General features: G+C 40.6%; 1 protein-coding gene across 1 annotated transcript; it reads right to left on the reverse strand.

Annotated features, from left to right (window-relative positions):
- Window positions 1-1,630: 1,630 nt before the first annotated feature.
- PRKG2 (protein kinase cGMP-dependent 2) lies at window positions 1,631-23,743 on the reverse strand. Its single transcript, XM_059845624.1, has 18 exons — window positions 23,250-23,743; window positions 20,365-20,531; window positions 18,662-18,775; window positions 15,864-15,969; window positions 14,539-14,602; window positions 13,843-13,920; window positions 12,702-12,796; window positions 11,866-11,934; window positions 11,032-11,130; window positions 9,942-10,092; window positions 8,549-8,685; window positions 8,296-8,385; window positions 7,985-8,126; window positions 7,057-7,220; window positions 6,290-6,412; window positions 5,310-5,372; window positions 4,388-4,454; window positions 1,631-3,513 (listed from the first exon to the last, which is right to left on the reverse strand). The coding sequence occupies exons 1-18, from the start codon at window positions 23,741-23,743 to the stop codon at window positions 3,418-3,420; spliced, it is 2,319 nt and encodes a 772-aa protein (XP_059701607.1). The 3' UTR covers window positions 1,631-3,417.
- Window positions 23,744-26,270: the final 2,527 nt, after the last annotated feature.

The raw sequence follows: 26,270 nt of genomic DNA on the forward strand, positions 1-26,270 counted from the left end.
TTGCTGCTATCCTCAAGACAGACAGCTGGGCAATATTTATGTGGCAACCCACAGATAATGGGTTTACAAGAAAATAATTACTCACCTTTTCCGTGCCTGGTGTGCAGCTCAATTTGCTTTGAACTCCATGTCTGGGACCATCTTGCCCATGATGTACAGAAGAACCAAACCCTCACCTCTTACCTTTGATTATGAGAATGGCACCGCAACCATGGGAACCACATCCCTGAACATGCAGCCACTTCAGTGGTGAGAAATACAACTGGGAGACAAATTTCTGTACTGGGTGCATTCCTGTGTGCATGTTGATTTACTCCTACTGGTTTAGCCCTATACCAAGATGTAAAGAAGTCAATCAGAAATGTTCAGATTCATGCCAGGAAACAAAACAACTGTGCTGCAACATTCAGGCACAAGGAACTTAAGAGAGAAAGAGTGCCAGTCTTGTGCTGCCTTGCAAGAAGTGGGAAGGGAAGAAGAATTCAAGACAGTGTGCTTCGTTACAGTTGGGAAGGTTGGTTTTAGTTTTCTCTTCTTTTGCACACTTTCTACACAATTTTGAGGAAGCCAAATTGTCAAACTGTCAAAGGAGTCAAAACCCAAAGTAACACACAGCTCTCTAGAGGGACTTCAAAATCATCAAGGGACTTAAATCTCTCAGGACTTTGTCAGACAAAGATAAAAATTCTTCTTGCCACTACACTGTATCCTCTCGCTCTGCTGCTGTTCCTGCCTCTCTGAAGTGCTCACCTGCATCTTCACTCTGATCTGGTAGTTGGGGGAAGACACTTTCATCTCACTAGCCCAGGCTAACTGTTCTCTGTCAGGAACAATCTTCATCCCTCCTGCCTCCTAAGGCAAGTTCTCTTGTGGCAGAAGTGCAGGGAAAAAAAGCACAGCTACAGCTGAGTTTCTGAGGGAGCCACACCCCTCAGAAAAAGCAAAGATGACAGGACAGAAAGGCAAAGCACAGAGAAGAATACCAGGGACAGAACTCAGACAATTACTAACATATCCACAGCATGCCCAAAACCTGAATGTCAAATCCCTTATTCAATGACTTTAAATTAGAAAATGCAGCAATAAGCTTAATCTGATCATCATCCTAATTGTCCATTCAATTCTCCCATGATCTCCTGCACTGTGACACTACTTGAGCCTGACTCACTCACTCATCCCCTTGTTTTACATCAGCCTAACTCCACTGGTGTTGAGCTGAAGTCTGAAGCACATCTGTCTGTCAAAGACAGATGGTGTGAGATCAAGTATATTTAGTCTCTCCTGTATCAGCTTCTGCTTGTTTCTGGAAAACTTCCCCTCAGTCAACTGCATACACGCCAGAACTAGAATGAATTGAATGTACATGGGAACTCTACATAAGTACAAAATAATCTGTGACCTCATTTATTGCAGCTTCTCATACATTCATTTTCTCAACAACCACTAGGGAAAACAAAATCTGAGTGCAGGACATGCTGCAAGAAATGACATCAGTGGCTCTCTCTGCAGGGTAGCCTTTTCTGCCTCAGTCTCTTCTGAATCATGTAGACAAGAAGTATAAATCCAGTCTTTGAATCTGGACTGCTGTATGGAATATGCTTGTAAAAAATTAATGTTCATCTCATTGCATTGTAAGCTTACTTTATTTGCACACAAATAAACAAGCTAAGTTAAATTTTATAAAGGAAATGTATCCCACAGCTGCACAGACTTAATGCTAACTGCACTAACCTTATCATACAGATAATTTTTTGCTTAAAATAACATATATATACCCCCATTCTTATTTTATATATATGTAAATATAAGGAAACTACATATAAATACAATGGAAAAATACATTCAAAAGCTTTTTATAAAACTTGGCACAATATTATTTTGACTGTAATAGAAATATTTATGAGAGAAAGATGCACGTAGAAACACAAATACATAATGTCTAGTGCTTTGTCTAAATCCTGAAAATAAAATTTAGTCTTTGGTATTACTAAACAAAGTTAAGTTGCAACCATCTAGAGTCCCAGCTTACAGCCTCTGCTCCACCCTCAATGATTCCACTTTGCACAGGCTTTGCTGGCTGCAAATTTCCATAGTAATTTGCAAACAGGCAGAGAAAAAAAACCCAGCTAAATATCTAGTGTCTTCTTTCAAGGGCTCCATCCAACCTTCATTAAATTCAATGGAAAATATTCTATTGCCTTATTCAGGCTGAAGGCTATGCAAAATATTTAAATTGATTTGCTGTCAAAGCAATAGTCACCCATCAGTGAAAAATAATTATATCCCTGTAACAAAGCATGGAACTGCCCCTAAGGCATTCCCTCCCTCATTTTCCCCTTCCCAGTGGGAGAAGTCACTCCCAGCAGCCAGGGAGGTGATCCAGCAGCCATGGGTACAAAACCCTGAGCACACAGTACAAGTTGCCCAGGAGGTTTTCCATCCAGCCTGTTAAATGCGGTAAAGCTGCGGCAGCTTCAGCCCAGAAATTTACATTGGATTTGCTCTCAGCAGGAGCCGAAATAAATCCAAGCACTGGCTGCAGATGCATCCATCCCATAAACCCAGCATGAAACCCAGGAACATCCCTGCTTCAACAGCAGCTGGGGTTCATAACACAGAATTTTCCTGTATAAGCCACGAATGCACAACATCCATCTGCATTTTTTCCCTGCAAGGTAAAAGCTTTCTGTGCATCTATTTTATCTTCACACTACACAAAAGCACAACATTTTAAGAAAGGCACATGGCTCTTTGAAGCAGCAAGGGAAATGCACACCATGGTCTGATTCTCTAGGCAACTCCTATTATGCATACACCTTTTCGTTTGACCAATCTCACATATCCAACCTGGTGCAAAACTAGACTGACTGACAGCTTACACAGCAATACCCTTTTGGCTGTAGCTAAATCAACTCAACCTTTCAGTAAAAGTCTCTTTTCTACACATTTCTGGATCAATGCAATACAGGACATTTTGGAGGAAAAGCGAAACACAGCAGAGAAAAAGAAAAATAAGTGCCTATAGTTTTAGCTACTGACAAATGTCACAACTGTTGGCTTTTGATACCCATCCTCTCCACCCAAAAAAGATGTATGGTAACCTTGTTAATATCAAAATTCCAGCTAGTGATATTTTTATTGGCAAAACCATAGATCCGATCAATGGTATCTGGAAAATGTTCATAGAGACACTGTGTATCAAAAGAAAAAATAAATTCAGGTTACCTCTGCTGACTGAATGCATGCCCTTGCCACAAAATGCACAGATTTTGGTGGATTATCCAAACAAGTCCTGGTTCTGTACTGTCTTCTATTCTTCAAGGAGTGCTGTGTAATTTGTGCAACTTCATTTTAAGCAAGAAACAAGATAGAACTGATGCCTATGAGTCTCTATGAATGTGCCAGAAGGAAAAATTATCAGAAATCCTTGTCCCAGCCTGAAAGTTCATCTGGAGGGCTCCCCACTTCAGGTGGATAGCTGTCAAAGTAGCTGTAATCAGTCGGTCCAGACAACTAGGACATTGAAGACACAAACAAAAGGGTGTTTCAGAAAGTACCTTTTGAAAATGTTCTCTATTGATTATGCATAATTTTTGTTGCTTCCAACATGGAAATGAAAGGCTAATATGATAAAGATTCTGTTTTTCAATGGATACAATTCCTCATTCTTTAAAAGAAATACCTCCAGTATTTACATTGTACAACAGAACAGTGGCATTAGCCTCCTTGTGCAAAAGGACCTTCCAAATACCAAATCCTTGATTTCATCCAAAGTCCTGTTAATTCAGTAAGAAAAGTGGGCCAACTTGAATGCTATTTAAGCTTTACACTGTACAACTTGAATGCTATTTAAGACCAAATCTACACTCATAGGGTAGCTACTCAAAGCAGACCTCAGAATCACTTTTTGTTTCAAATTAAGATCAAAGTGAGTTTCAAATGCTTTATCCTTAGTCTTTTTTCATTTAAGGGCAAAAACAAATAGGCCATTTAAAACTGGGAGCTTACTCAGGGATGTGTTGAAACTCAGTAGTAGGAGAACACAGGAATTTGTACTCTTCACAGTAATATGAACAGTGCATCTTAATAATGTGCCCATTACCAAGGGAGATATATTTTTTCAATATTAGTTTCTGACCAAACACCATTTGTTCTAGTAACGGTGAAAATGTAATGCAAAGTACACAGGCAGAATAATATTTCCATTACTTGACTGGCTGTAAGTTATGTATTGCTTGCTGTCTCTCTTTCATTCAATTTTCACAAAAAATGTTGAACTGTAATAACTCAAATGCATCTTTGGGAAGTTTTGCTATGACCATCAGTTCTCCTTTGTAGCCAAGCTGTGTTAGTAAAGCATTATGATACTGAAAGCCAAAGCCAATACCTCTCTTTTTAAAGGCGATGTTAATTTCCTCACTTTCAGACTATCCCAGTTAAAACCACTCAACCACCTGATTAAAAAGAGATGAAAGACAGACAGAGACCAAAAGAGAAAGACAGGTCATTTTCTGACATCATACCACAAAGAGCTGAAAAAATCACACGAACAAGGGCTATAAGAGGCTTTTTTCATGCCAACTCCTGTAAGAACACAGTCAGAAGGAGGAATCTCCAGCACCGTCTTTGCCACACAAGGCAGGGGCAGCATCAGGACCACCAGGCACTTTGGCACTTCTGCATGGAGGAGGTGCACAGACAGGCAGGTTAATACATGCGGAAACACAGCCATGCAGAGGCTTGTGTGTCTCTTTGGAATGCCACCCTTTTTACAGCATGAGAAGAGGAAGACAAGCAGAAAAATCAAAAAACTGCTTTCCCCAAGCACAAAGTGAAGGGTTTAGAAACAGCTCAGATAAAAAGAGAAAGCAGAAAATGTTTAATTTATAGAGGACTTTCTTCGTTAGAAGCAAGACTTGCATTAGAAAAATTCATTGTGAGAAAGACTTTCTTTGTTACAAGAAAGAGGACAAAACCCTAAAATTATTGCTATGGAGCCCTTAACTAGTCATTTTTAAAAATCAGATATTGAAGGGTCAGGAGGTCTGAGAGGCAGATGCTGAACTGGCATTGATTTCTCTGAGAACTGAATTAAACTCCTATATCAACAACCTGCAGCAAAATCAGTAAAAAATAAGGTTTCTAGATAATCATGCTGAGGATTTACATTCATATTGTTGCTTGCCATAGTTGCAAAAGTACTCAAGAGCAACAGAGATCTCTATGAGTTTACCTGACTGGGTTCTAACATATTAAAAATATTTCAAATTAAACCCCAAATTTTCTTCTTAGAAGTCTCTTTTGCTTACCTGTGCTTCTTGATGTCATTTATTCCATTCCTCAAATTGCCTAATCTTTCTGTAGGGTTTTGCCTCAAAAAAAAAAAAAAAAGAAAAAAAAAGAAAAAAAGAAAAAAGATAAGAATATATAAAATATTCCTATTTTTAAAAGAGCATTTATAGGTCCTAACTGCTTGCATTTAACAGCTGCACAGGGATGCAGCTTGCATAAAACATGTGGCCTCATGAGGAGATATAATGAGGTGTTGCTCACTGCTCCTTTTTTCTGAGGGTGGAGAAACCTTCTAGAAAGCCAAAACAGTGTCACTCAGCTGTGAGAAGCAGCACAGGGAAATCAGCTGACTGAGTTTTAGTTGCATATCCTTTTTTTTTTCCCCTGGCCAGCAGGTCTGAGTTACATAAGGAGGCAGATCAAAATTTATAGCCACAAAGATCCTTCCATCCGTGGTACACAAGAATGTTAAATACTGTTCCCGGTGCCATGAATGAAATCCCCCAGGAGGTGGGAATCCAAAGTCACTGTCACCAGCCAGAGGTTGTGCAGGCCACTAAGTTAGGCTGGCCCTTTTGAAATACCACCTTCTGCACATTTTCTAAAGGACTTCAGGCAGTCTTTAAGTGCCCTACGTTTTCTGTTGAATCTATATGCCTAAGTAATTTCGGAAGATTTAATTTTTTTTAACAATGTGCTTGATTTGAAAATCAAGTTCCTTAGCTCTTTCCTCAGCCCCCACTTAATAAATTTTCCCAAAGATATGTTTCAGAAAAAAATTCCCAGCTGCAAAGAAAGCCCAGAGCCTCTGCTGCCCCCACAGACTCAGAGGTGTGACACATTCAGGGGCATGCAATGCATACTGAATTCAATCAGAATAAACCATGCCACGCATAACAATTCCAAATGAAGCTGTCAGGAATTCAAAGCTCAGTCTGAGTCCTGAAAGAGCTCAATCTCTCTACACTCAGGCTTTGCCCCAAACTGCCCCTCCTACCTGCAGAGTCTGCGGATCAAATCCTCAGGTCGCCTTGTTATTGCCTTAGGAAAATCCAGCTTTTCAATGCCTTTGAGAATCAAATTGTATGTCATCATCTGATCAACCCCAGAGAATGGTGGGCTAGAAAAAGAAAGCAACACTGCTAAATGGAACATCTGGCAAGAGTAGATGTGGCCAGCACTTATCTAAGAAAATATTTGAGAATATAGAAAAAAATATGGAAAAAAAGCCCACCACTCTCCTACTTTTACAACCCTCACCCTTTCAGCCTGTTTAAAATAATAGAAATTCAAGCCACTTGGCTTGAAGCTGAGAAGCTTTCTGTAGGTACCAGGTAAAATGCATGACCCTGTGTCCCTTTAAACCTAACTCAGAGAAGCTTCCACTTTGTATTGCCACTTGGCATTCCCAAAGAGTTGTCATGGGAGTGTGCAGGGAGCTAAAGAGAGAGCCCTGCTTAGATTTCACCCACCCCACTGCACCCCATCACCCACTAACAGGGAAGAGAACAGTCTGTTGTCACTTGTTCCTCACAGGAAACATCAGCAGCAGCTACAGGAGCCCTACACCTGCCAATTACAGCTTGTGCCTGGATAAGCCAGAGCTGAGATTATGTAACCCACTAGGTCTGTGACATTTCTGAAGTGATGGAAGGTAAGACTTGCATCAAGAAGTATCATTTTGCAAGGCTGTCTAAAAATAACCTTGGAAAGGTTTCTTATAACAGACAAACCAGGTAAGAACTTTGAGTAGGAGGCACTTACCTGCCAGTGAGGAGTTCATACACGAGAATACCAAGGGACCAAAAATCCACGCTGAAGTCATGGCCTTTACTCAGAATGACTTCAGGGGCAACATACTCAGGGGTTCCACAAAATGTCCAGGTCTTCTGCCCTGATCCAATCTTCTTTGCAAATCCAAAATCAACCTGATCAAAACCAACATATACTGCGTAATGCAGAGGAGTTTTGCACTGGGAAGCCTTAAGGTCTTAATTGCTTCCTCACCTCCTGCAAAAACCCCAAAATTGCTAGTTTACAGCTAGAACAACCACACAGTGTAATTGTGAAGGAGAGAGAGGTAATTCCACTGGATTACTGGATGTCATAAAACAGATACCTTCTGGGGAGAACAACCCATGGTTTCCTTGAGGACATCAGACTTACTGTCCCTGGAAAGCATTGTGTTGTTCATTGTCTTCAGAATGGTTATTTCAAGCTCCCTGAAGGGTATTCTTGTGGCACTTCTCAGGGTCACAGTAAAGCATGGCAGGAGTTCTTTTCTGTGTTCCCTCTCTACAAAGAGAGGGAACTTGTGATTGTAAATTGAATCAATGAATGTTGAACCTGTGATTGTATGAGGCTGGACAGGGAGGTAATTCTGCACCTGGGAAATGTGGTTTCTGTTCTTACGATAAAACTGACTGCTGGGAGAATTTTTTTTTTTGCTGTTTATACTGTTGCAAGAGCTCTCAGAGGCTGCAATTCCCCAGTTTGTCCATGGCTTGCAGTGGCTTTGCAATGCCTTTGTTTCTCATTGTGCAATGAGAAGCCCTCCCTCTTTACTGCTGAAGCACAAGTGTTACTACACTCCAGGATCCTGGTTCTATAATTACATGCTATTTATATCCCCTCCTGCAAAGAAACAGGATACAGGCACAAAAGGATAACATTACACTTGATTACATCTTACCAATTTTATATATCCTTCAGCATCCAAAATTAAATTTTCTGGCTTCAGGTCTCTGTAGATAATTCCTATTTGATGCAGATAGTCAAAAGCCTCTGTCACACACCCAACACAAAACTTGGTGGTGAATTCATCAAAGCTGCCTCTGGAACAAAAATAATCACAATCAAGTTCTGAAAATGCCTCAGTTATTAATCAGATAACATCTAACATCCAGAATATTAACCAAACATCTTTTCATTGAATGGAGAGCCTACTCAGTAGCCACATGGGGCTGACTTTAAAGGGCAAGGTTATGCTGTGTTTGCTGTTACCTGTCTCTCAGCAAGCTCCACAGTTCCCCTCCAAGGCAAGCCTCCAGGAGCATGTACACATATTTGTTATCCTTGAATGTGCGATACAGTCTGTGGAGACAAACAGCAGCAATTTAGGAAATAAAAGCAAAATAAAAACGAGACTTGTGGTGTCTTTCCTCCAGAGCTCAGGTGTGCCAAACCTCATTCCTAATAGTGCTGCCCCAGGGGTCAGCTGGGGGACAAAACCAAGGGAACCTTATGCTCAACTTACTTCACAACAAATGGAGAACATATCTGCTCGAGGATTTTCTTCTCAGAATAGATATGCTCTTGCTGTTTGGTGTCCACTACGTGTTTTTTCTTTATACATTTCATAGCAAAAGCCATGTTCTCATTTTTAACTTTAACCTGTGAATAAAAATGATGAAAACACATGAGGCAAAGAAAGGATGTTTTACTAAATCGTTCTCAGTTGATACATTGATATCCATCTTTTTCAACACAGCACAGGACTGAGATTGATGGCTGTAAAAAGGGACAAATCCCAGATTTTCTGCAGAACTGTTATGTGTGATTTTAAGCCAAGCATCAGATATTTTAGTTTACCAGTCCCCACTCGTAAAGTGAAATGTTCCCTCTGTTCATTTTATATATACCAAATAGCAGTAGCTTGGATAGGTACTACATATTACAGTGAGTTTACATCACAGTGGGTCCCAACTTCAATTTAAGATTTCTAATCACCAGCATAATACAAACAAAAAGGAGAGGCAGCATAGGAGGAATGTTTACAAATGATTTTGCATTGCACTGAAATATTATCCAATATGCAAGAAAAAGATGGAAGTTAAAACAGCGCCTCTTGGAAATGAAGGAAGCAGGTATCTGTGTTCTACAGCTAGATGAGAATTCAATTTTTAGCTTAGTATTCAGAGACTGCAGTAGAATTTCAGTGTGGATTTTTTTTTTGTGAAGCATGAATCAGAATGGAATAGTTGATGGTCTAACGACTGTAAAGGATTATTGACTTCACTAAAAGCCCAAAGTCTCCTTTAATTTACCATTACCTTCAGCAGCCTGCACAAAAAGCATTCAGGTTTTTGTCAGATGTTTGCAGCTCAGCCAGAGGCGAGTGGAATTTAAGGCTTTGGGCTAATGAAGCTCTTGGTATCCCAGAAGCACAGCTGATCACGCTATTGAATATGACTCAAAAGAGCCATTTCAAATTGTTGGAAATTTCCCAGTGAACACAGCTCAGAGATAGCTCAGGCTGGCTGGTGCTGCTGTGGGGCATACAGAAGCAGTTCTACCAGCACAGACTACGTGGTGCCATTCAGATTGCTCCAGGTCCAGGCAGATTCCTGGAAAAAGGCCTGCCATTCAGGGGACATAATGCAGGCAGGCATGTCTGTACACTCCACATGCACAAACTGATGACTATGACTATGGCAGGTACTTCTAACAGCAGGAGATGGAGGCACACAAGAATGGATTTACTTCTTTAAACACCCAAGTCCTGAAATGCTTTTTTAAACTATGCATTGCTTTATGGAGAATTATTTCTGCCTGAGGGGCACAAGCACATAGAATACCAAAATCCTTCACATTATTTACTGGCTAAATCAATCATCCAAGACAGAGATAATTTTAAAACATTCTCTTACAAGCTCAACCCTTCCGAACCCACCAACACCCAGAGTTGTGACAACTTCTAAATTCTGGAATGGGGAAGGAGGGAACTGGGCTACTTTCTCCTTCAGCTCCATCATCTCCAAAGACACCTCTTTAGTCAACTGTCCACAGAAGGATCTTCCTCTGCATTAAAAAAAATAACATAGGTTAGTGCTTTTCCTTGCCATTACTTTTAATGATCCTATATAATGGAAAGGAAAGGAAATTGAAACGGAGGAAAGGGGAAGTGGGAAAGGAAAAGGAGGAAAGGAGAAGGAAAGAAAACTCTTATTTCCTAACAGAATCTTAATGGAATCCTATAGAAGTAAATTAGGAGAAAAATGCTACTGAAATTCACTGAGTAGAATCTACAGTAATTTTAGCAAGACCTGATCCCTGGTGAAATTCCTGTTGATGGGGGCAGCTGCAAAAGTTTGGGCAGTCCAAGCTGGAGAAGCAATGCTTGAAGGACTGACTAGAAGTTCCAGTAGAATTATCAGAAATAAGAATGCAGATATAGTTCTAAACAGAGAAAAAACACACTCTGCTAACCTTCCAGCAGTGCTCAGACTGAAACCAAAGGTACATAAACTAAAAGTGTGGCCCACAGCTAAGAGCAGCCATCAATACCATCAGTGCTACACTGAAACATTAAAAATAGACTGTTTCTTTATGTCTGCTTCTTTCTTTTTGAAAGGGCACTTAATCTTTTGCACAATAATACAGATTCCTTAACTAAACCTGGAGTTAAAGTTGGCCTTCAGGGGTTTTTACCAGTCAAAGAACTTATCATCAAAATGTGAAATCTATTTAAGCACAACATAATTTGTTTTTTTTTTCTGTGCTCAGTTTTCCAGGAATCGAATTCTTGTTTGAAAGTCAATACCCTGAGATTCTATGTAATTTTTGTATCAGAAAAAGTTTGTTGGGCCCCATAAGCATAGCCAGACTGTTTTAATACAGTGACTGCTGTCATTCCTAGGGGTCCATCTCCTTCAACTACCATCCATGATTTTACTTAAGTATCTATGACTCTTCTGTATGATTACCTACTATAGGTGTAACAAACATGATCTGACTTACTTTGCATGTCGCTTTTCATCAGCCTGGGCCAGATTGGCCACGTAACCTTCCAGGTAAGTTTGCAGCTCCTCATAAGTTCCAACCGTTTGATTAAATGTCCTAAAACCACAAAGGAAACATCATAAAGTGCTGAACATTTAAGTCATGATCCAGTAGGAGTTTGTGGATACTCAAGGATCACTTCCTCCAGGCTCAAGAAATGATCAAGAATTCTGGCAAAGGGGGCAAGAGACCTGTGTGGAGAAATAAAGAATTCCTGTAATTACTCAGGCTTAAGTAGAAAACACACAGGAGATGGAAGCGGGGTCAGGCTACTTGGAATAATACAGAGAGGTTGTCAGGGTAAATACAAATGAGACAAGGAAGGCTGAGGCCCACTTGGAATTCATCCGGCCAAGGATGTCAAGGACAAGAAGAAATATGTCTTCAAATACATCAGTAACTAAAGGAAAACAAAGGATAACTTGGACCCATTTCCAAATGGAGCAGGGACTTTGGTGACAAAGAAGGCAGAGTTACTGAATGCTCTCTTTGCATTGGGCTTCACTGACAAGAACAGGCCCTAAGAACCTCTGACCCAGGACATCAGGATAAACATCACCACTACAAGGAGAGAAAGAAAAGAATAACTCTGAACTACTCTTAAGCTTCTGTGTTCCAGCACCTGCTGTCAGCCTCTCTTCATCAGTATTCCTAAGGCACAACCACTCATTCAGCATTCATTTAAGGAAACACTGTGGTTTTGCCTACAGTGAAGTCACATTAACCCATTGAAAGTCACTTTAACCTGCTGAAAGAGGATGCAAATCTTTTATGAAGGTGTGATGTACTTACTCTCTGTCTATAACGAGGCACTCCACGTTGTACTCATCTGCAATAACGTTTGCTGATCTGACGTCGTCACTGAGAATTGAAATGCATTAGAAGAATTCAGAAGCATGTCAAAATCCTCCAAGTACCTCACACTGAACTCATGGAGGGTCACAGCTGCTCTGGGTGAAACTCCTCAAAGGCCTCTGCAGCCTGTATCCGGATTAATGCTGCTGAACCCAATACAAATTTTAACCTTTTACTAGTCATTATTATGGTCTAGCACAGTATTTTTTCCAGTTTCAATGGCGTTTGGATCATGACATCCTTTAGCAAGCTTCCAAGAAATTAGGACGAGATGTAATTATCACTACATCAGGATTCACTACTTATTTCTAAAAAGATCCTTGGATATAAAACATTCCCAAACTCAGGTGACTCCCACCTCAATCACACAAGTAAATATGTACTGTGTGACTCCTTCTCTCTGTTTCTTACTGCCACGGGCAATGGAAACAAGAGCTCATTCCACTCACAATGACCTTATCCATTCTGGCAATTACAACCTGGCACAAGTTCTCACCACAGCTTTTACTGAACTATTAACAATAAGCCACAATGCAGAGGGCCAGAATTTGACTTCTGCAGGGAAAATCAAAGGTAGATGCCAGTGTAAACTTTCAAGCTCTCTCTGCAACCCCTCAAAACATTAACACAAATTTGGTCACTACCTTCATCTACTGCCTTCACAATGAAAAGAAATATATTCAAAACAGCCATGAGTTGTAGAATCTGACACACAGTGATGGAACAACAGAGATCCTGAAATTCACATCATGAATCAGACAGTGTGAACTAACCTAATGAGAGCCTTTTCTCCAAAGTAATCTCCTCTGTATAGATTTTTAATCACCTGAGGCTGCGCGTGGTCTGTAGTACTCTGGGTAACTATCACCTGCAAAGTACAGGAACAAAAATTTTGTAAGGGAAAGTTTCAAAGTATTGCATGATTTTCTTTCTATTCTGTGTATTTGAGAAATGTCTAAAACTCAGTAATGTTGCAGAAAGAGTTACAGATATATATTGCTACCCTCCTCTCAAAAATTACACCCAAACATTCCCTGACCCCTCTCTGATTTTTGCTGGGAAGAAGGAATATATTCATTATTGGCAAGCCCTCAACATTTTCTCCTCATTCTTTTTGAAACAGCAGAATAAGTCACATTTTAATGAAAGACTGAAAAATATTTCAGTTCCCACAGTGGGCAGATGTCATATGAGCTTTTTGTCTTCTCAGTTAAATAGGTAACACTCCAGAAGCATTAACTAACATTTCCCCTCACGAAACCCTGCTTCCACAGTAGCACTTTCTGCTGATGCCCATGCTAGCAAGAAACAAACTAGAATATCTACAGACACAGAGATGTTTTGAAAACTGGAAGTTTATTACGGAAAATTCTCCTGATTTAATTCTTTAGAGTCCTGTGTCAGCCTCCAAGGTATCAGCTGAAGGAGAAAGGCTGCTGCCTTGCTCCTCTGGGACTAACAAATGAAAGGATTCTGAGACACCTCAAAGGCCATTCTCTATTAAGCCTGGGACTTCATTACTTAGACTTTTCACAAGTCTATGTTTTGCCCATCAGATATTGTACCATGTAGGAGAAGACGTAGGGTCAAATCTCATTTACAAAAAAAATTACAAAAAAAAAAATTACAAAAAAAATTTGCTTTACATCTGTGCCACAGAGTCAAGAGGCTTCAGGACACAATTTAATTACATTGTAATTAGAATACTATAACATGAGTTCATTGTGAATGAAAAATTAGGCTCCTTGAATCTCTGCAATGCTGCTCCAGGCTTTTATCACAATATTGTGAATTTATTAGCATGTGCAGAAACACTCTGCACCATTTTTACTGAAGACTCCACCCCATAAGGTAGCTTTTGAGATACAAGTGTTTGTACATGTTATTTTTTAAGCCAGGTTTATTATACCTTACCTTTCCTTTTGCTATTATAAAGAAGGTGTTTCCTTCTTCTCCTTCCCGAATAACATAATCTCCCTTGTCATAGTACTCCTGGTGGGGGGCAAATGAGAGAAAATATTGTCCAACAAATCTTTGAAAGGTTACTATGCAGAGTTCTTAACACATGTGGATGTTCCACTGATGTTTAACTTCCTATATCCTTCATACTCCATGTGAAAAGAATGAAGAGTTACCAATATCCTTGGAAAAAAATCCCAGCTATGGTTATAGATCAGGCCTTTACCTTCAAAGGCTGCTGGCTAATAAAGCCCTAAGGCACACAGATATTTGGCTGGATTCATGTGCTGGGGACCTAATGCCTTCTTCCCTTACATCTTGCAGTATATGTGGTCCAAGGGATATGAAAGTATTCCATATCCACATCACAAAGAGGTAAATTTGATTACCAAAAGAGTCCTGGAGAGCATCTTTGTACTTAATCTTAATAAAGGATAGATTACAAATCCTCTTAACTACTTGCTTGACTCCTTTGATGCCAAAAATATAACTTACTTCTATGTCACTAAATGTTACTATTTTCTGCCAACCTAGAATTCAGCTCTGATCACTCCAAAACCACTCTCATATTAAAAAGCTTGGTTGTTTTAAAATTTTCTTTGTTATTTTGGAAGCTTACTGAATACTATTTAGAAAAACTTAGTATCTTACCACTTCCAGGCAGTCCATGATCTTAGTTAATTTATCTTCAGGTAAGTTTTTCAGCAGGGACACACTTCCAGAAAACAAGCAAGCAAAAAAAAAAAAAAAAAAAAAGCCCCACAACCCAAAGTATTAATCATTAACAATTTGTTATGATCTCTTCTCATCTATGCAATTTTTACAGTCAGTTTTTATAACTAGATAAACTAGTGGTGAACACAGTATACAACTAAATCTTAATTTGGAAGGTTCAAGCATTCTCATCCTGGTTTTTAGATAAACAAACTTGCACAACTTAGAAATGCAGCAAACATTGGTCAGTTTGTAAATCAACTTATTATTTGAAGGACTAAAGTCCTTCCTCTTATTTAATGAGAGGAAGGACTTTAGTGGGCATAACCATTGATTTCAAAAGAATCCAGCAATTACAAACCCAAGACATGATAGCAATTCAAGAATGTATTTTCAAATGCACTCACTGCTGACTGCAAAATCAAAGGTAAAAACTTCAGTACTCCGGACAGCTATTGAAAGATAATCCAATTACAGTAAAAACTTTGTGAACTTGCTGGTAAGAATGAAAAAACCTTCCACCCTGATCATTTGCACTTGTAAAAGTTAGGAAATTATAGAAATTTCTATCTATTTAGGCTCAGCAAAGAAGTGTGTACAGAAATCAGGTGGAGAGGGATGTGAAAATACACAAGCATTTTATGCATGGCCAGGCTTGGCATCTTGATTGGAATGCATAACAGAATGGTCATTCTGGGTTAAAAAGATAGAATATTACATCAGCTAATTGTGGTTTTGAACCTCTAATTTCCCCATCTTCCTAAGGAGAAGCATGGCACCACTCTCACTGGTCCCTGCAGGAGAGAATTATTCTGCTCTGCAGATTTCCTAGTAATTTATGTTGGAATTAGTTCATAAATTGAGAGACATGCAGATCTCATATTCAAATCTCCAAAGGATAAGGAATATTCCTTAATCTACTCCAGCAGCAAACTAACTACTCATTGGAGGATTTACTTGGCTTTATTTATTATGTTGTTCTAAATTCCTGACCTGTAAGTTCCCTATACATTTATACTTCTACTTAAAGGCATTCAAGAACCTATTGAAGTTTTCTAGTGTGATGCAGGAGAAAAACAATTAAAATGGAAAAAAAACTCTTATGAATCTTAAAAGAAAAAAACCCCAAATATTCAGGCTTTTGATGCATATTTGCATGAAGAGCACCTTTTTCTCTCTGTTTACAGGACAGGCACAGTATTGCTGTGCACCTTACTAAGTAACACAAAGCAGTATCAGAAATAGAAATTCATCATATTTACCTTCTAAGGAAGTTTCTGTATTGCTGTTGTCTGGTTTGTGCTGTCACTCTCATGATATTTTGAAACACTTCTCTGTCCAATGCCCATGTTTTAACATTAGTGATTGCTTTGAGAAAACAAAACAAAAAAAAGAACAAAATCAGCAATATTTCCAAATTATTTGATAGATGATATTACAAAATTAGCTCATGTAGAAGACAGACTAGCTATTTCACAAGGCCCGTGGCTGAATTTTAAAATATCCAGCACCTATTGTAATCAGACTTTTAAAAGAATTCAATTCCCACTTAAAAATGCTCACTAAAGTAAGGAATAGATTTCCAAATGGTTCCTCTAGGGAATGCTTTCCATGCAAATCCATAGGCTGAGCAACCTTGGAAATGACAGGGCTGAACACTTGGGAAAATCTAGCCTAATCACAGACAGTCACTGCACTCAAAAGCTGTAAAATGCAAAGAAGCTGATTTGAAAGAAAGAAGAACGTGGGTGGTTTTCCCAAACCTATGTTGTTAAATATTGTGCCCTGGATCAAACGCTAATTCAGATTATTTGCAAATTCAGATTGTATGCAAATTATCTGCACTAAGATAGAAAAAGCAGAAGTCAAGAAATAAATTTAATTTCATTTAATCCTGTGATCCTCCTATACTTTTCCTCCAACCTATCCATTATATAAGGGAATAAAGGGTAATCAAAATATTGATGATTCATTTTCAAAAGATAATCATACTATTAATAGGGTAAGCAGGCACAGGATTCAGCATCAAAGATGCAAACCACTAAGCAGCCTCTGAGTGCAATCATTGACACAACAAAACAGTTCTTATTTTTTTAAGCAAAAGGTGATTCTATTTAAATTTAATCTCTTCTTTGAAAAGATGCTACACCATATTCAGCAGTTTTCCTTCTGCCCTAAGAAAGAACAAAACTGTGCTTTCTGTGAGATAAAATTTATAGAAAAAATTGGGGCAATTGATTTCCTCAATTTATCATCAACATAGAACCATTTTTTTCAGGGAACAAAAATGCCAGGTTTAAAATGAAGCACAGTCATTTCTCATTGTACATAATACACACATATGCTCTGCCATCTATCAAAATAGATCAAAAAATATTTTTGGATGCTGGATGGGAGAACAAAGGTATTACTTTGGTTTTATTTCTCTCCTAGATAACACCTTTCAGTTTACTTTGCACGAAGAAAACATGGCAAGTATCCAGCCTATTGCAAATGTATTTCCTGTATCTTGCACCTTAACTAAATGAAGTGGTTATAGAGTTAGAAAATCTCCAGCAATCTCAAAGATGAGATTAAAAAAAGGGAGAAATTCAGAAACACTGTGGTAAATCACATTGCCAATTTCAAATACAGCTACTGCCTGTGAAGATGCTGCTGAGCAGCAGCAGCCACTGAGATACTGTTTGGATGAAATCCTTCACTTGTGAGTTTTCACAGGCTGCAGGAAAACGGCATCAGGAGATCCAGCATCAGGAAAGGGCTTCACACGTGTGTTCACTATTCATGCTCAGGTCTGGCATTGTACTGCTCTGCCTCCACAAGGATCACAGGAAAGCTATTGGGGAGGGCTGGATTTCTGCAGTGTTTGCAAGTATTCAAATACCTTTTCTTGCCCATAATTGGACAATTCTTGTCCTACCTCAAAACCAATTAATGCTAGCAAAGGCCTAAAACAGCTTGACATCTTATTATGAAGAAACACTACTTTATAATGCTAATACTATACAGCAGGCAAAAGAGAAAAATAGGGAACATATTCAATTAGAACAGCATGTTAGTAAGAAAAATAATCACATTACTGATGCTGTTCTGTTTATCAGGCAGCAACAAAAACAGATTACATGTAATAACTTCCATCTGCAAAGCCAGCAATGATTTAGTGCCTAAACTGGGTGCAGGAAGAAAGACCAAAAGCTTTTACAGCAAACAACTTCTTGTTTTATTCCATTTGCTCCTTTTTAAGTCAACATGAACTCTTTACACTTACTGGTGGCACAAAGTCCCTGCAGATTTAGACAAGAACAGAAATTAGTCTTCAAACAAAAGTATTATTTGTGAAATGGTGGAGAGTGGAAAAATGATGAACTTAACCATATTTAGTCACTTAGCTGTTTGTCACAGAGCAATTATGGCATGTTGGAAAGGGAATCAGGGTGTATTTAATGGATGTACACCCAGTCTTATGCAGGAAGAAGAATATTTGTATCAGAGCAAAAACTTAACCACTCCATCTTGGTCAGTTCCCAAACTGCCAGCTGCAAATGGGTCTAGGCAAGACTCAGTAACATAATGATGATACAGAACTAAAAGAAGTGCAAAAGCAACTAATTCCTGCATATTTTAAATTGAATTAGAACTGTACCCACTCTACTAAAAACACCATGGCTCTCATATGCTTTCAAACTCACTGTAATTTCATCCTTGGCACTGCATTTGACACAAGAACCACGGACCACCACCTCTACTAAAGCACCCACAACTGAAACACAATCCTGCCCTAGTTGTTAGTATGCTACAGATCAGGCTAACCAGCACAATTTGGAGGTGCCTAATTCTTTATCAAGGGTTATGCCAGAGATGGAATGACGTTCATGGCATAGTATTTGAGTTCCCAAGAAGAAAGAACACAAGGAAGAAGTATGTGATTTTACTGTAGATAACCAAGACATGCAAACATCTATTAAATGAAAACTTCAAAGGAAATCTGGGTATAACAGGGATCTCACAAAAATCCAGAGTTTTCATTTTGAGCAAGGTTGCTGTATTTAACCTCAGGTACCTTTCACAGAAGCTGTCCGTGTGCAGTTGTATAAAATGGCCAGTTCACCAAATGCTGTCCACACAGGTATTGAGGAGAGTAGTTTGTTCTGCTGAAAGACTTCCAGACTGCCCTCTGTCAAAAGGCATCAGGATAATAGCTATTAAACCTGTGCTCAGCTGCACAGAGTGAATGGAAAACAAATCAATATATTTCTGACTTTGCCACTCCCTGGAGCACGGGAATGGGAGCAACACTGCAAAACACACGTGCAAACCAGTAAAGATTTATTTCTTTAAATGTACTGCTAATCTTCAGATGTGCTCTGGAAGAAAGGCCCATTCTAAATCCTGATGGATAAACCTCTGCTACAAGCAGCCACTCACTTGTGGTTCAGATACTCTAGTGTGGTGTAAAGTAAGAAGTCTCAAAATAATGGTCACAGGAGAAATGACTCATGGTTTATCTCTTCATACAGATGTATGAGTATATAAATATGCAGAATGCAAAGGAGAGGGCAGAAAAATTAAAAGCACATTAAATCTTCATTCAAGAAGTTGTTCTTGAGCTTAACTAGTAAAAGTTAAAGAAAGTCTGAACTTTTTCACGGTTTATGGTCCCAGAAAAACTTCCCTTAAACATGTTATGAAAATTCTGCCCTCTTCTCTCCAAGGCCCACACCATTTCCTCAAGAAAGGTTCTAATGTGCCAGAAAATGTTCCAGGTGCACATCTCCTTTTTGATATTTCATCTGTTTTCAAAGTGTTATCATTTTGTCCTGCAATAATATGACCACACTGTCACAAATCCTGCCTCCTCTTTTTTCCTGTAACATTTCTGTTTTCGTAACACAGTTACCATCATTTTTTTCCAACTAACCTATCCATATGAAGCCAGAAAATGAGCTTCCCAACATATACCAGTTTGCTGGTATACCTGTCTAAATATTCCCACCTCAACAGAGGTTACAGTATATATAGTATGAGCTCTAATTCATATGAGTCTCTGAGACTTTTACTGGTCTCCAGTTGATGAAATATGCAAATTTAACACAATTTTTTTTTAATGGTGAAAAGATCAAAGACCTTATTGCTGATAGGAGCAAATTCCAGGTGTTAAACTATAGCTGAACAGCAATTTGAGGCATAGTAGCAGTCAGCACAAATGATTTCAGACTTGTTGGCCTTATTTTAAGAAATCCTTCTTATCCTAAAGCTTTTTTTCTTTTTTTTCCCCCCACAAAAAGCCAAGCAGGTCTTTTTTTTTAAAAAAAAAAGCAACCTCTCAGCTCTGAGAATAATGAATGCAGACCTCATCTTTCCATTTTCCATGCACAGAAAACTGGTATCTTATGAATGTTGAAAAGAAAGTTTATTTCAGAAGTGGCTTCATGATCGAACAGTTCTCTGTATTTTAAATAACACCTGTTCTTCTTCTGGAGAGGAAAGGGTTGACTACACCTACAACAGAAAGGAGCTGCTGGCCTCTGGACTTTCAGAAATGAAAAAGGTAATGAAAAAACATTAAATCAAGACTCATGTTTCCAAGGTGCTTTTTATTGCTCTCACTCTGTTTCCTAAAAGTCACTGGTAAAACTTGCATTGCCCTCTACAGGGACAAATTACTTAGGAGCACAAACATTCTCACTGTGATTCCCTGCAAAACCTTCCAAACCCCTGTCCTGTTTCTTGCACTCATGTGCTGCACAAGTAAGCAATATTCACCTTTGAGCACAAAGATGTGATTTCCCGGTTCTCCCTGTCTGATGACGTAGCTCCCCTGCTGGAACGTCCTCTCGTACATACATTCCACCATGTCTCGTGTCTGGTGGGGCTCCAGCCTCTTCAGGAACTGGTTTTTATTCAGGGCATCTGTGATGAGCTTCTTCTCGCTGGTTGCAAACAAAAAACCACAAAGTTTAAAATGCCCAGCATTGCTGGGGTTTGTTATTCACCAAGCATTCATTGCTCTCAAGAGGATTCCTCTCATTTCTAACACACTGCTCTGCCTGCCTTGTTTAGACCTTGTGGGATGGTAGCCTGGTTAGTGAGGGACTTGTCGGTGCTGTAGTCACCTGGTGGAACAATCCCATTGAACAATCTTGTTCTCACTGCTCCCTGAGACAGTCTCTGCATCATTTCCTCTTGCAGTAAAAGCATATAAATGGGTGACTTGTAAAGACAAGAACTGTCTGTATTTGAGCTGCTGGTGGCAGAGCCCAGTGGCTGGATTTTAAGAAGGATAAAACATGGAAAATGAAACAATGGATGAATCTGTGGATAAGGGTTAACCAGCCAAAACAAAGCAGCCCAAGAACCCATCAATTTGGTGTATGTTCTGGCTCAAAGGCATCCTATAAAGCAGTGCCTCAAGTCCCCACCAGAAATAAAGGCAATTAAACAACTTCTGCACTGATGGGGCTTTTATGGCCCTGCTGATAGTTTTCTTTTACTGCTGAAGTGAAGGATAAATTCTGCCTTTGAGTCCTTATGCTCTTAATGTTGACAAAGTCAAGACCCTGACAGATTTCTAAGGCATTTAAGGCCTCCTCTTGTTTTTATTCATAAAGCAATGGGAGGTTGTCATCAAAACTAGGTTATGTGGGAAAAATCTTCCAAGGACAATCCAGGAATGAACAAACCTAGGGCACGTAAATACACTTACATTGTTACTATTCATGTAATGACTGAAAATAAGTAAAGGTGATGAGATGACGCAGGAAAATAAAACCAAGTAGCTATGGTGAGGACTGTGTTTAGAAATAGGTATCATAACTTTCCTTCTGCTGAAAGCAACAGGGTTATTGGAATATAAGCTCTAACTTAGTTTTCACGTAAAGCCAACCTTGCTAATTTGATTCATCCTGCCTGCATCATGTGTACAATACTGCAATAAAATACAGTAATTGCATATAACCTGAAACGTGAAATGAGCACAAAAGCTTCCATAACTATGGAAGAGGAGACTATGCTTCTAAACTTTCATTAAAATCATCCATGCTGAGATACTCCAAACAAAAGTATGGCACTCAAACCTCTGCCATATGAATACCATCAAATTGTGCCATTTGTTTTACAAATATTTCCAAATGGGACTAGTGACACTCTGGGACCAATGCAAATTCAAGAAGTATGGAGCTTCCCCTCCTTCTGAGGCAGCTCCTTGCACAAGCAGCACTATAAAGATACCTTACACAGAAGTGGGGCTGCCTTAAGTCCTTTCTCTGTAAAGGGGAGGCAGCTACTGGTAGCAGCAACTCCAAACACCCCTACAGACACTGTCAGGCTAAGGGGTCAGTATTTGCTAATTATAGCACACAGGATTCTGCAGACATGAAGGTTACACTTTGTCCTTATGTGTCTGAACTGCCTGAAGTTGACCTACTACAATATTTACAGACCCGGTAAGGAAATCAAATGTCTGTGCCTTTCATCATTTGGCTGTTTCAAGAGCAAGGTGATGGGGTCTTGCACAAGTGCATGTGTATCACAGGCTTATCTAACATAGAGACATAGCAATGCCCAGCACTACAGCTCTGTGGTGCTTTTTTTTGGCATATGTTTGCTTCCAAAATATTTGGGAGATCAAATAACACTATGACCACTACGACATCAAAAAGTGATGTGCATTATGTTTGGACTGCTTAAGCTGCAATACTTGCTTTGGTTCTGGCTGCAGCACTTTGCTAGTCCATGCCTCTTCTCCTGGCTTCACTCCTCACTGCTGTTACAATTCTATCTCTGAAGGCACCCTAGAAAACCATGTGTTGGACTGCAGTACAAGGATTATGCCAAGGAGAAGACAGGTTACAAACAGAACACTCTTAAAACTATGATTTAAGCTACCCAGGTAGTTGTGATAAAATATTAATGCAGTTCCCTTACTCTGGAAAAACACTGCCAGCTGAAGTTCTCAGCTCTTTGTGGTGACTCAGGCAGCCTTTCTGATTCATGAGGCACCCTCTAAGGTGCAGTGCTGGACATGATGGATGAGAAAATATGCCTCATAACTCTCAGGTCTACTATGATAAAGATTCAGATATGCCATGAATAATAAAGCTCCCCACAAATCTGAAGGCACTAAAGTCACTGGCTGAAGTCCAGGTAGAGTCTGGCTAGCACCATGTTAAACAGACTCTCAGGTTCTGTCTACACTGCAAGGTAAAAGAGGGTCTAAGTTATACTTAAGGATACCAGTCTGATATCTCTGTCTGCAAGGTCAGCTCTGACAACAGAGGTTTCTGGGTCTGTCAGAGTCTAGAAGGTGTAATTGGATTCAAAGAGGAACAAGTAAGATTCAGTTCCAACACCATGATTGTTAGAAGCTGGAGGGAAGGAGAAAGCTGGCAATAAAGACAAGTCAAAAAAACCCTGTAAGATTCTCATCTGAAATACAGAGGCTGCCCACCACTCTTCATCTGAAGTCTGAGGGACACAGACGATTCTTGGTTAAAGCTACCCACAAACACAACCAGAGTCTACCACAGCTGCAAAGCCCACATGAAAAGGATGAGTACTTTGATCCTGACTTATCATGAGGAGACGATATAATTAGGATATAAGTAATAACCTTGTAACACAAACAGAGAAGCCCTCTGAAACGAGCTCACCTGGAATCCTTTCGGACGGTTGCTTTTTCAAGGGAAAACAGAGTTCGCCTGCTCAAATCACACAGTCCTGTTGTTGGCTCTGCAGATACACCTTCCTTGGCTCCTCTCCTCCTATCAGCAGAGACTTTAAATGGAGAAGGCTGAAGAGAGTGCTCTCCTTGAGTGCTAACAACATCCTGGAGCTTGTTCAGCTGTATGCACTTGCTCTGAAGCTCCTTGGTGAGTTCTGCTATGACCTTAGTCTGCATAGCCAGCTGCTCCTGAAGCTCAGCAACATGGCTTTGACTCTCTTGCAACTCCTGATCTTTTCTCTTCAGCTCCTTTTCCAGTTCAAGTACCTTGCAGCAGAGGATATCAGCTGGCCCATTGATCACATTGATGCCTAGGCATGGGTCCATTAGAAACTTGTGGCTGGCAGCACAGCCAATAGCCAGGTTTGCCACGTGCCTGTTTGGCTGTCTCAGGTGCTTGGGTTTCACTAATCTGTTCCCCATTTTGTCCAGAGACCTAGGTGGGAAAAGAAATCTGCAGTTTTATTTCATTCCCGAATTAAAAATAAAATTAAGTCATGGAATGTTGAGCAGTGAGTTTAGTAATTAGCTGGCAGCTGAATTTGCCATATGCAACTGTAGTAAACACAGCTGATTGCTTTCATCCTCTCCAGTCCTGCAAGTCAGCAGAGTAAAGGGCAAGAAGAAGAGGCAGGGAGAGGTGGTAGAAACAAAGCAAAAGATCTCACGGCTACTACTTCATTTTTGTGAGTTGAAGAGATGTGTAAGCTCCTTTCAGCCTAACAAAGACAAAACAAACAGTAGGAAGAAAAAATGCTTGTGCTTGACTGCTAAAGCAAGAAAATTGTTAGAAGCAAAAAATAAAAGTTGGGTCACTTCCCCACTGAGGAATAATTATTGTGTAGACTAATTTAATTTAATAGACAGGCTAATTTAACCAGTGGGTACATACCTGCCTGGCATAAAGGATATGTGATTAGTAGGTATCTGTCTTAACACACAGGCAGCTGGCATCATTTCTGCAGCTCGCCTACTCATCTAAAACTGGCTCGTATTTGTTAGTACAACTGCTGTAACAGCTGCTACTGCTGTCAAGGAACAATTATGTTTTTATGGGGAATTACCCCTTTCCATTGGCTACTCATGAAAAGTGACCAGGAAAAGAGGTAGTCCTGGGCTCCTGTCAGAACACACCTATGGCTCCAACAAGCACTTGTTGCAAACCAGCAGCCCTCAGTAGATTTGCAATGAACTGACCCCCCTTCTTCCTTGGACACAATCTTTGGTAAATTTCATTGGATCATTTCAGGACGAGCAAGGGATGATGCTGCTGTTGCAGTCAGGCATCAGCAGGCCCAAAGTAGCTGGCTGTCTGCCCCATGGATGAAGGACACCTTTTTCAGGCTGAACCCTAAGTCATGTGGATTAAGATAATCTCCTTCACCATTTTATTGGAACTGGATAAGACATGGCCCTGACCAGGTGTGTTGGTCAGATGACAAGCTCCAGCAATTTGCTTTTCCTTGTTAGCATAACCATACTTTTAACAGATGCACAGTTATGTTCTGGTTTACAGCCTTCAATGGGTCAGAACTGAAACAGCTGACAAGGTACCTCACATTCCAAGTCTAGTTTTAACATAGTCTTTCTTAGCTCTGTCTTGCTTATTGTGACTTTGAATAATATTTTTCTCTTGTGCCAGTTTCACAGATGCATTTTGAACAGCTGGTGCTTCAGACTGTTAACAGAGACACCTCAGTATGTCAGAAAGGAAGCCAAATCTGTACTGCACAGGAGAATTTAAACAAATTGCACATCACCAATTAATTCTGAAGAGGCACCTGTGTGTCACTGCACATGGCTTAACCAAAGATCTTAGCTCAGTGTGCAAACATATTTAAAAACAACCCCAAACAACAATCAACATAAACTAAAAGTTACAATATAGAGAGGAGATTATGGGAAACACATCATCACACTGTTGCAGCCCCTGCTACTAAAAGCAGTGGCAGTGAGTGCATTTCCAAAAAAGGATATCCCACACACTTTAAAATAATGTACGGCAGAGTGACTGCCCCAAGGCACAGAAAAACCAACTGTTTGGATTGTACCCAGAAACAGAACAGGTTTACTGTGTGATGTTTGAGGTTCACAATCTTCCAGCCTCACTGGAGTGACAATGTTAGCAGCTTCTGTCTTCCCACCGTATATGCACAGTTAATTGTCAGTGGAGAATGGAACAGGCAGCTGGATCTGACAGATCTCTGTTTCCACATCGTGCCCTTAACTGGCCGCTTGTGTAGGAAACTCATATATGTGACAGGAATTAATAAAAGACTGACAGGTGATTTTGGTAATTCAGCATTACAGTAGCCCATTCTAGCAGAAACTTAAAGCCTTGCTCCTCCGAGGTCTGACCAGCTTTACCCGCAGCTCCGGGGACAAAAGGCACAACAGGGCATTCATTGCGCTGTGTCTGCCCACAGGGCACCTCACACGCTCCTTCGGGTCACCGAACAAACGGGGACATGCACCGGAGAGACCCAAAACCCACCCGGGAGAGACGGAGGTGTCCGCGCCCGCCGCGGGATCCTCGGGGGATGCCCGGGGGATCCAGCGCCAGCCGAACCTGGATCCGCCGCAGGCCCGCGGGGTGCCGGCGCTGCCGGGCCAGAACCCCCCCGGTCCCGCCCCGAGAGGCCGCGGCTGCCCCGCTCCGGCCTGCCCCGGCCCCCGCCCGCCCGGAGCCGCGGGCTGCCCTCACCTGCGTGCCCAGGAGCCGGGGCGGGCTGGCGGTGGGCACGGAGCGCTGCTCCCCGCGGAGCCGGGCTGGGCACGAAGCCTCTCCTGCTCCCGTCACGGCGGCCGGGGCTGCGGCGGGCGGGAGAGGGGCGGTGGGGCCGGCCCGTCCCGCCCTCGGTCCCTCCCTCGGCCGTGCGGGGGCCGTGCGGGGCTGAGGGGCTGTCCCCGCCCGGGCCGCAGCGATGCGGGGAGGGGTGCCCGGCCGGGC

This window comes from Haemorhous mexicanus, chromosome 4, assembly GCF_027477595.1.
Source record: "Haemorhous mexicanus isolate bHaeMex1 chromosome 4, bHaeMex1.pri, whole genome shotgun sequence".
NCBI lineage: Eukaryota > Metazoa > Chordata > Aves > Passeriformes > Fringillidae > Haemorhous > Haemorhous mexicanus.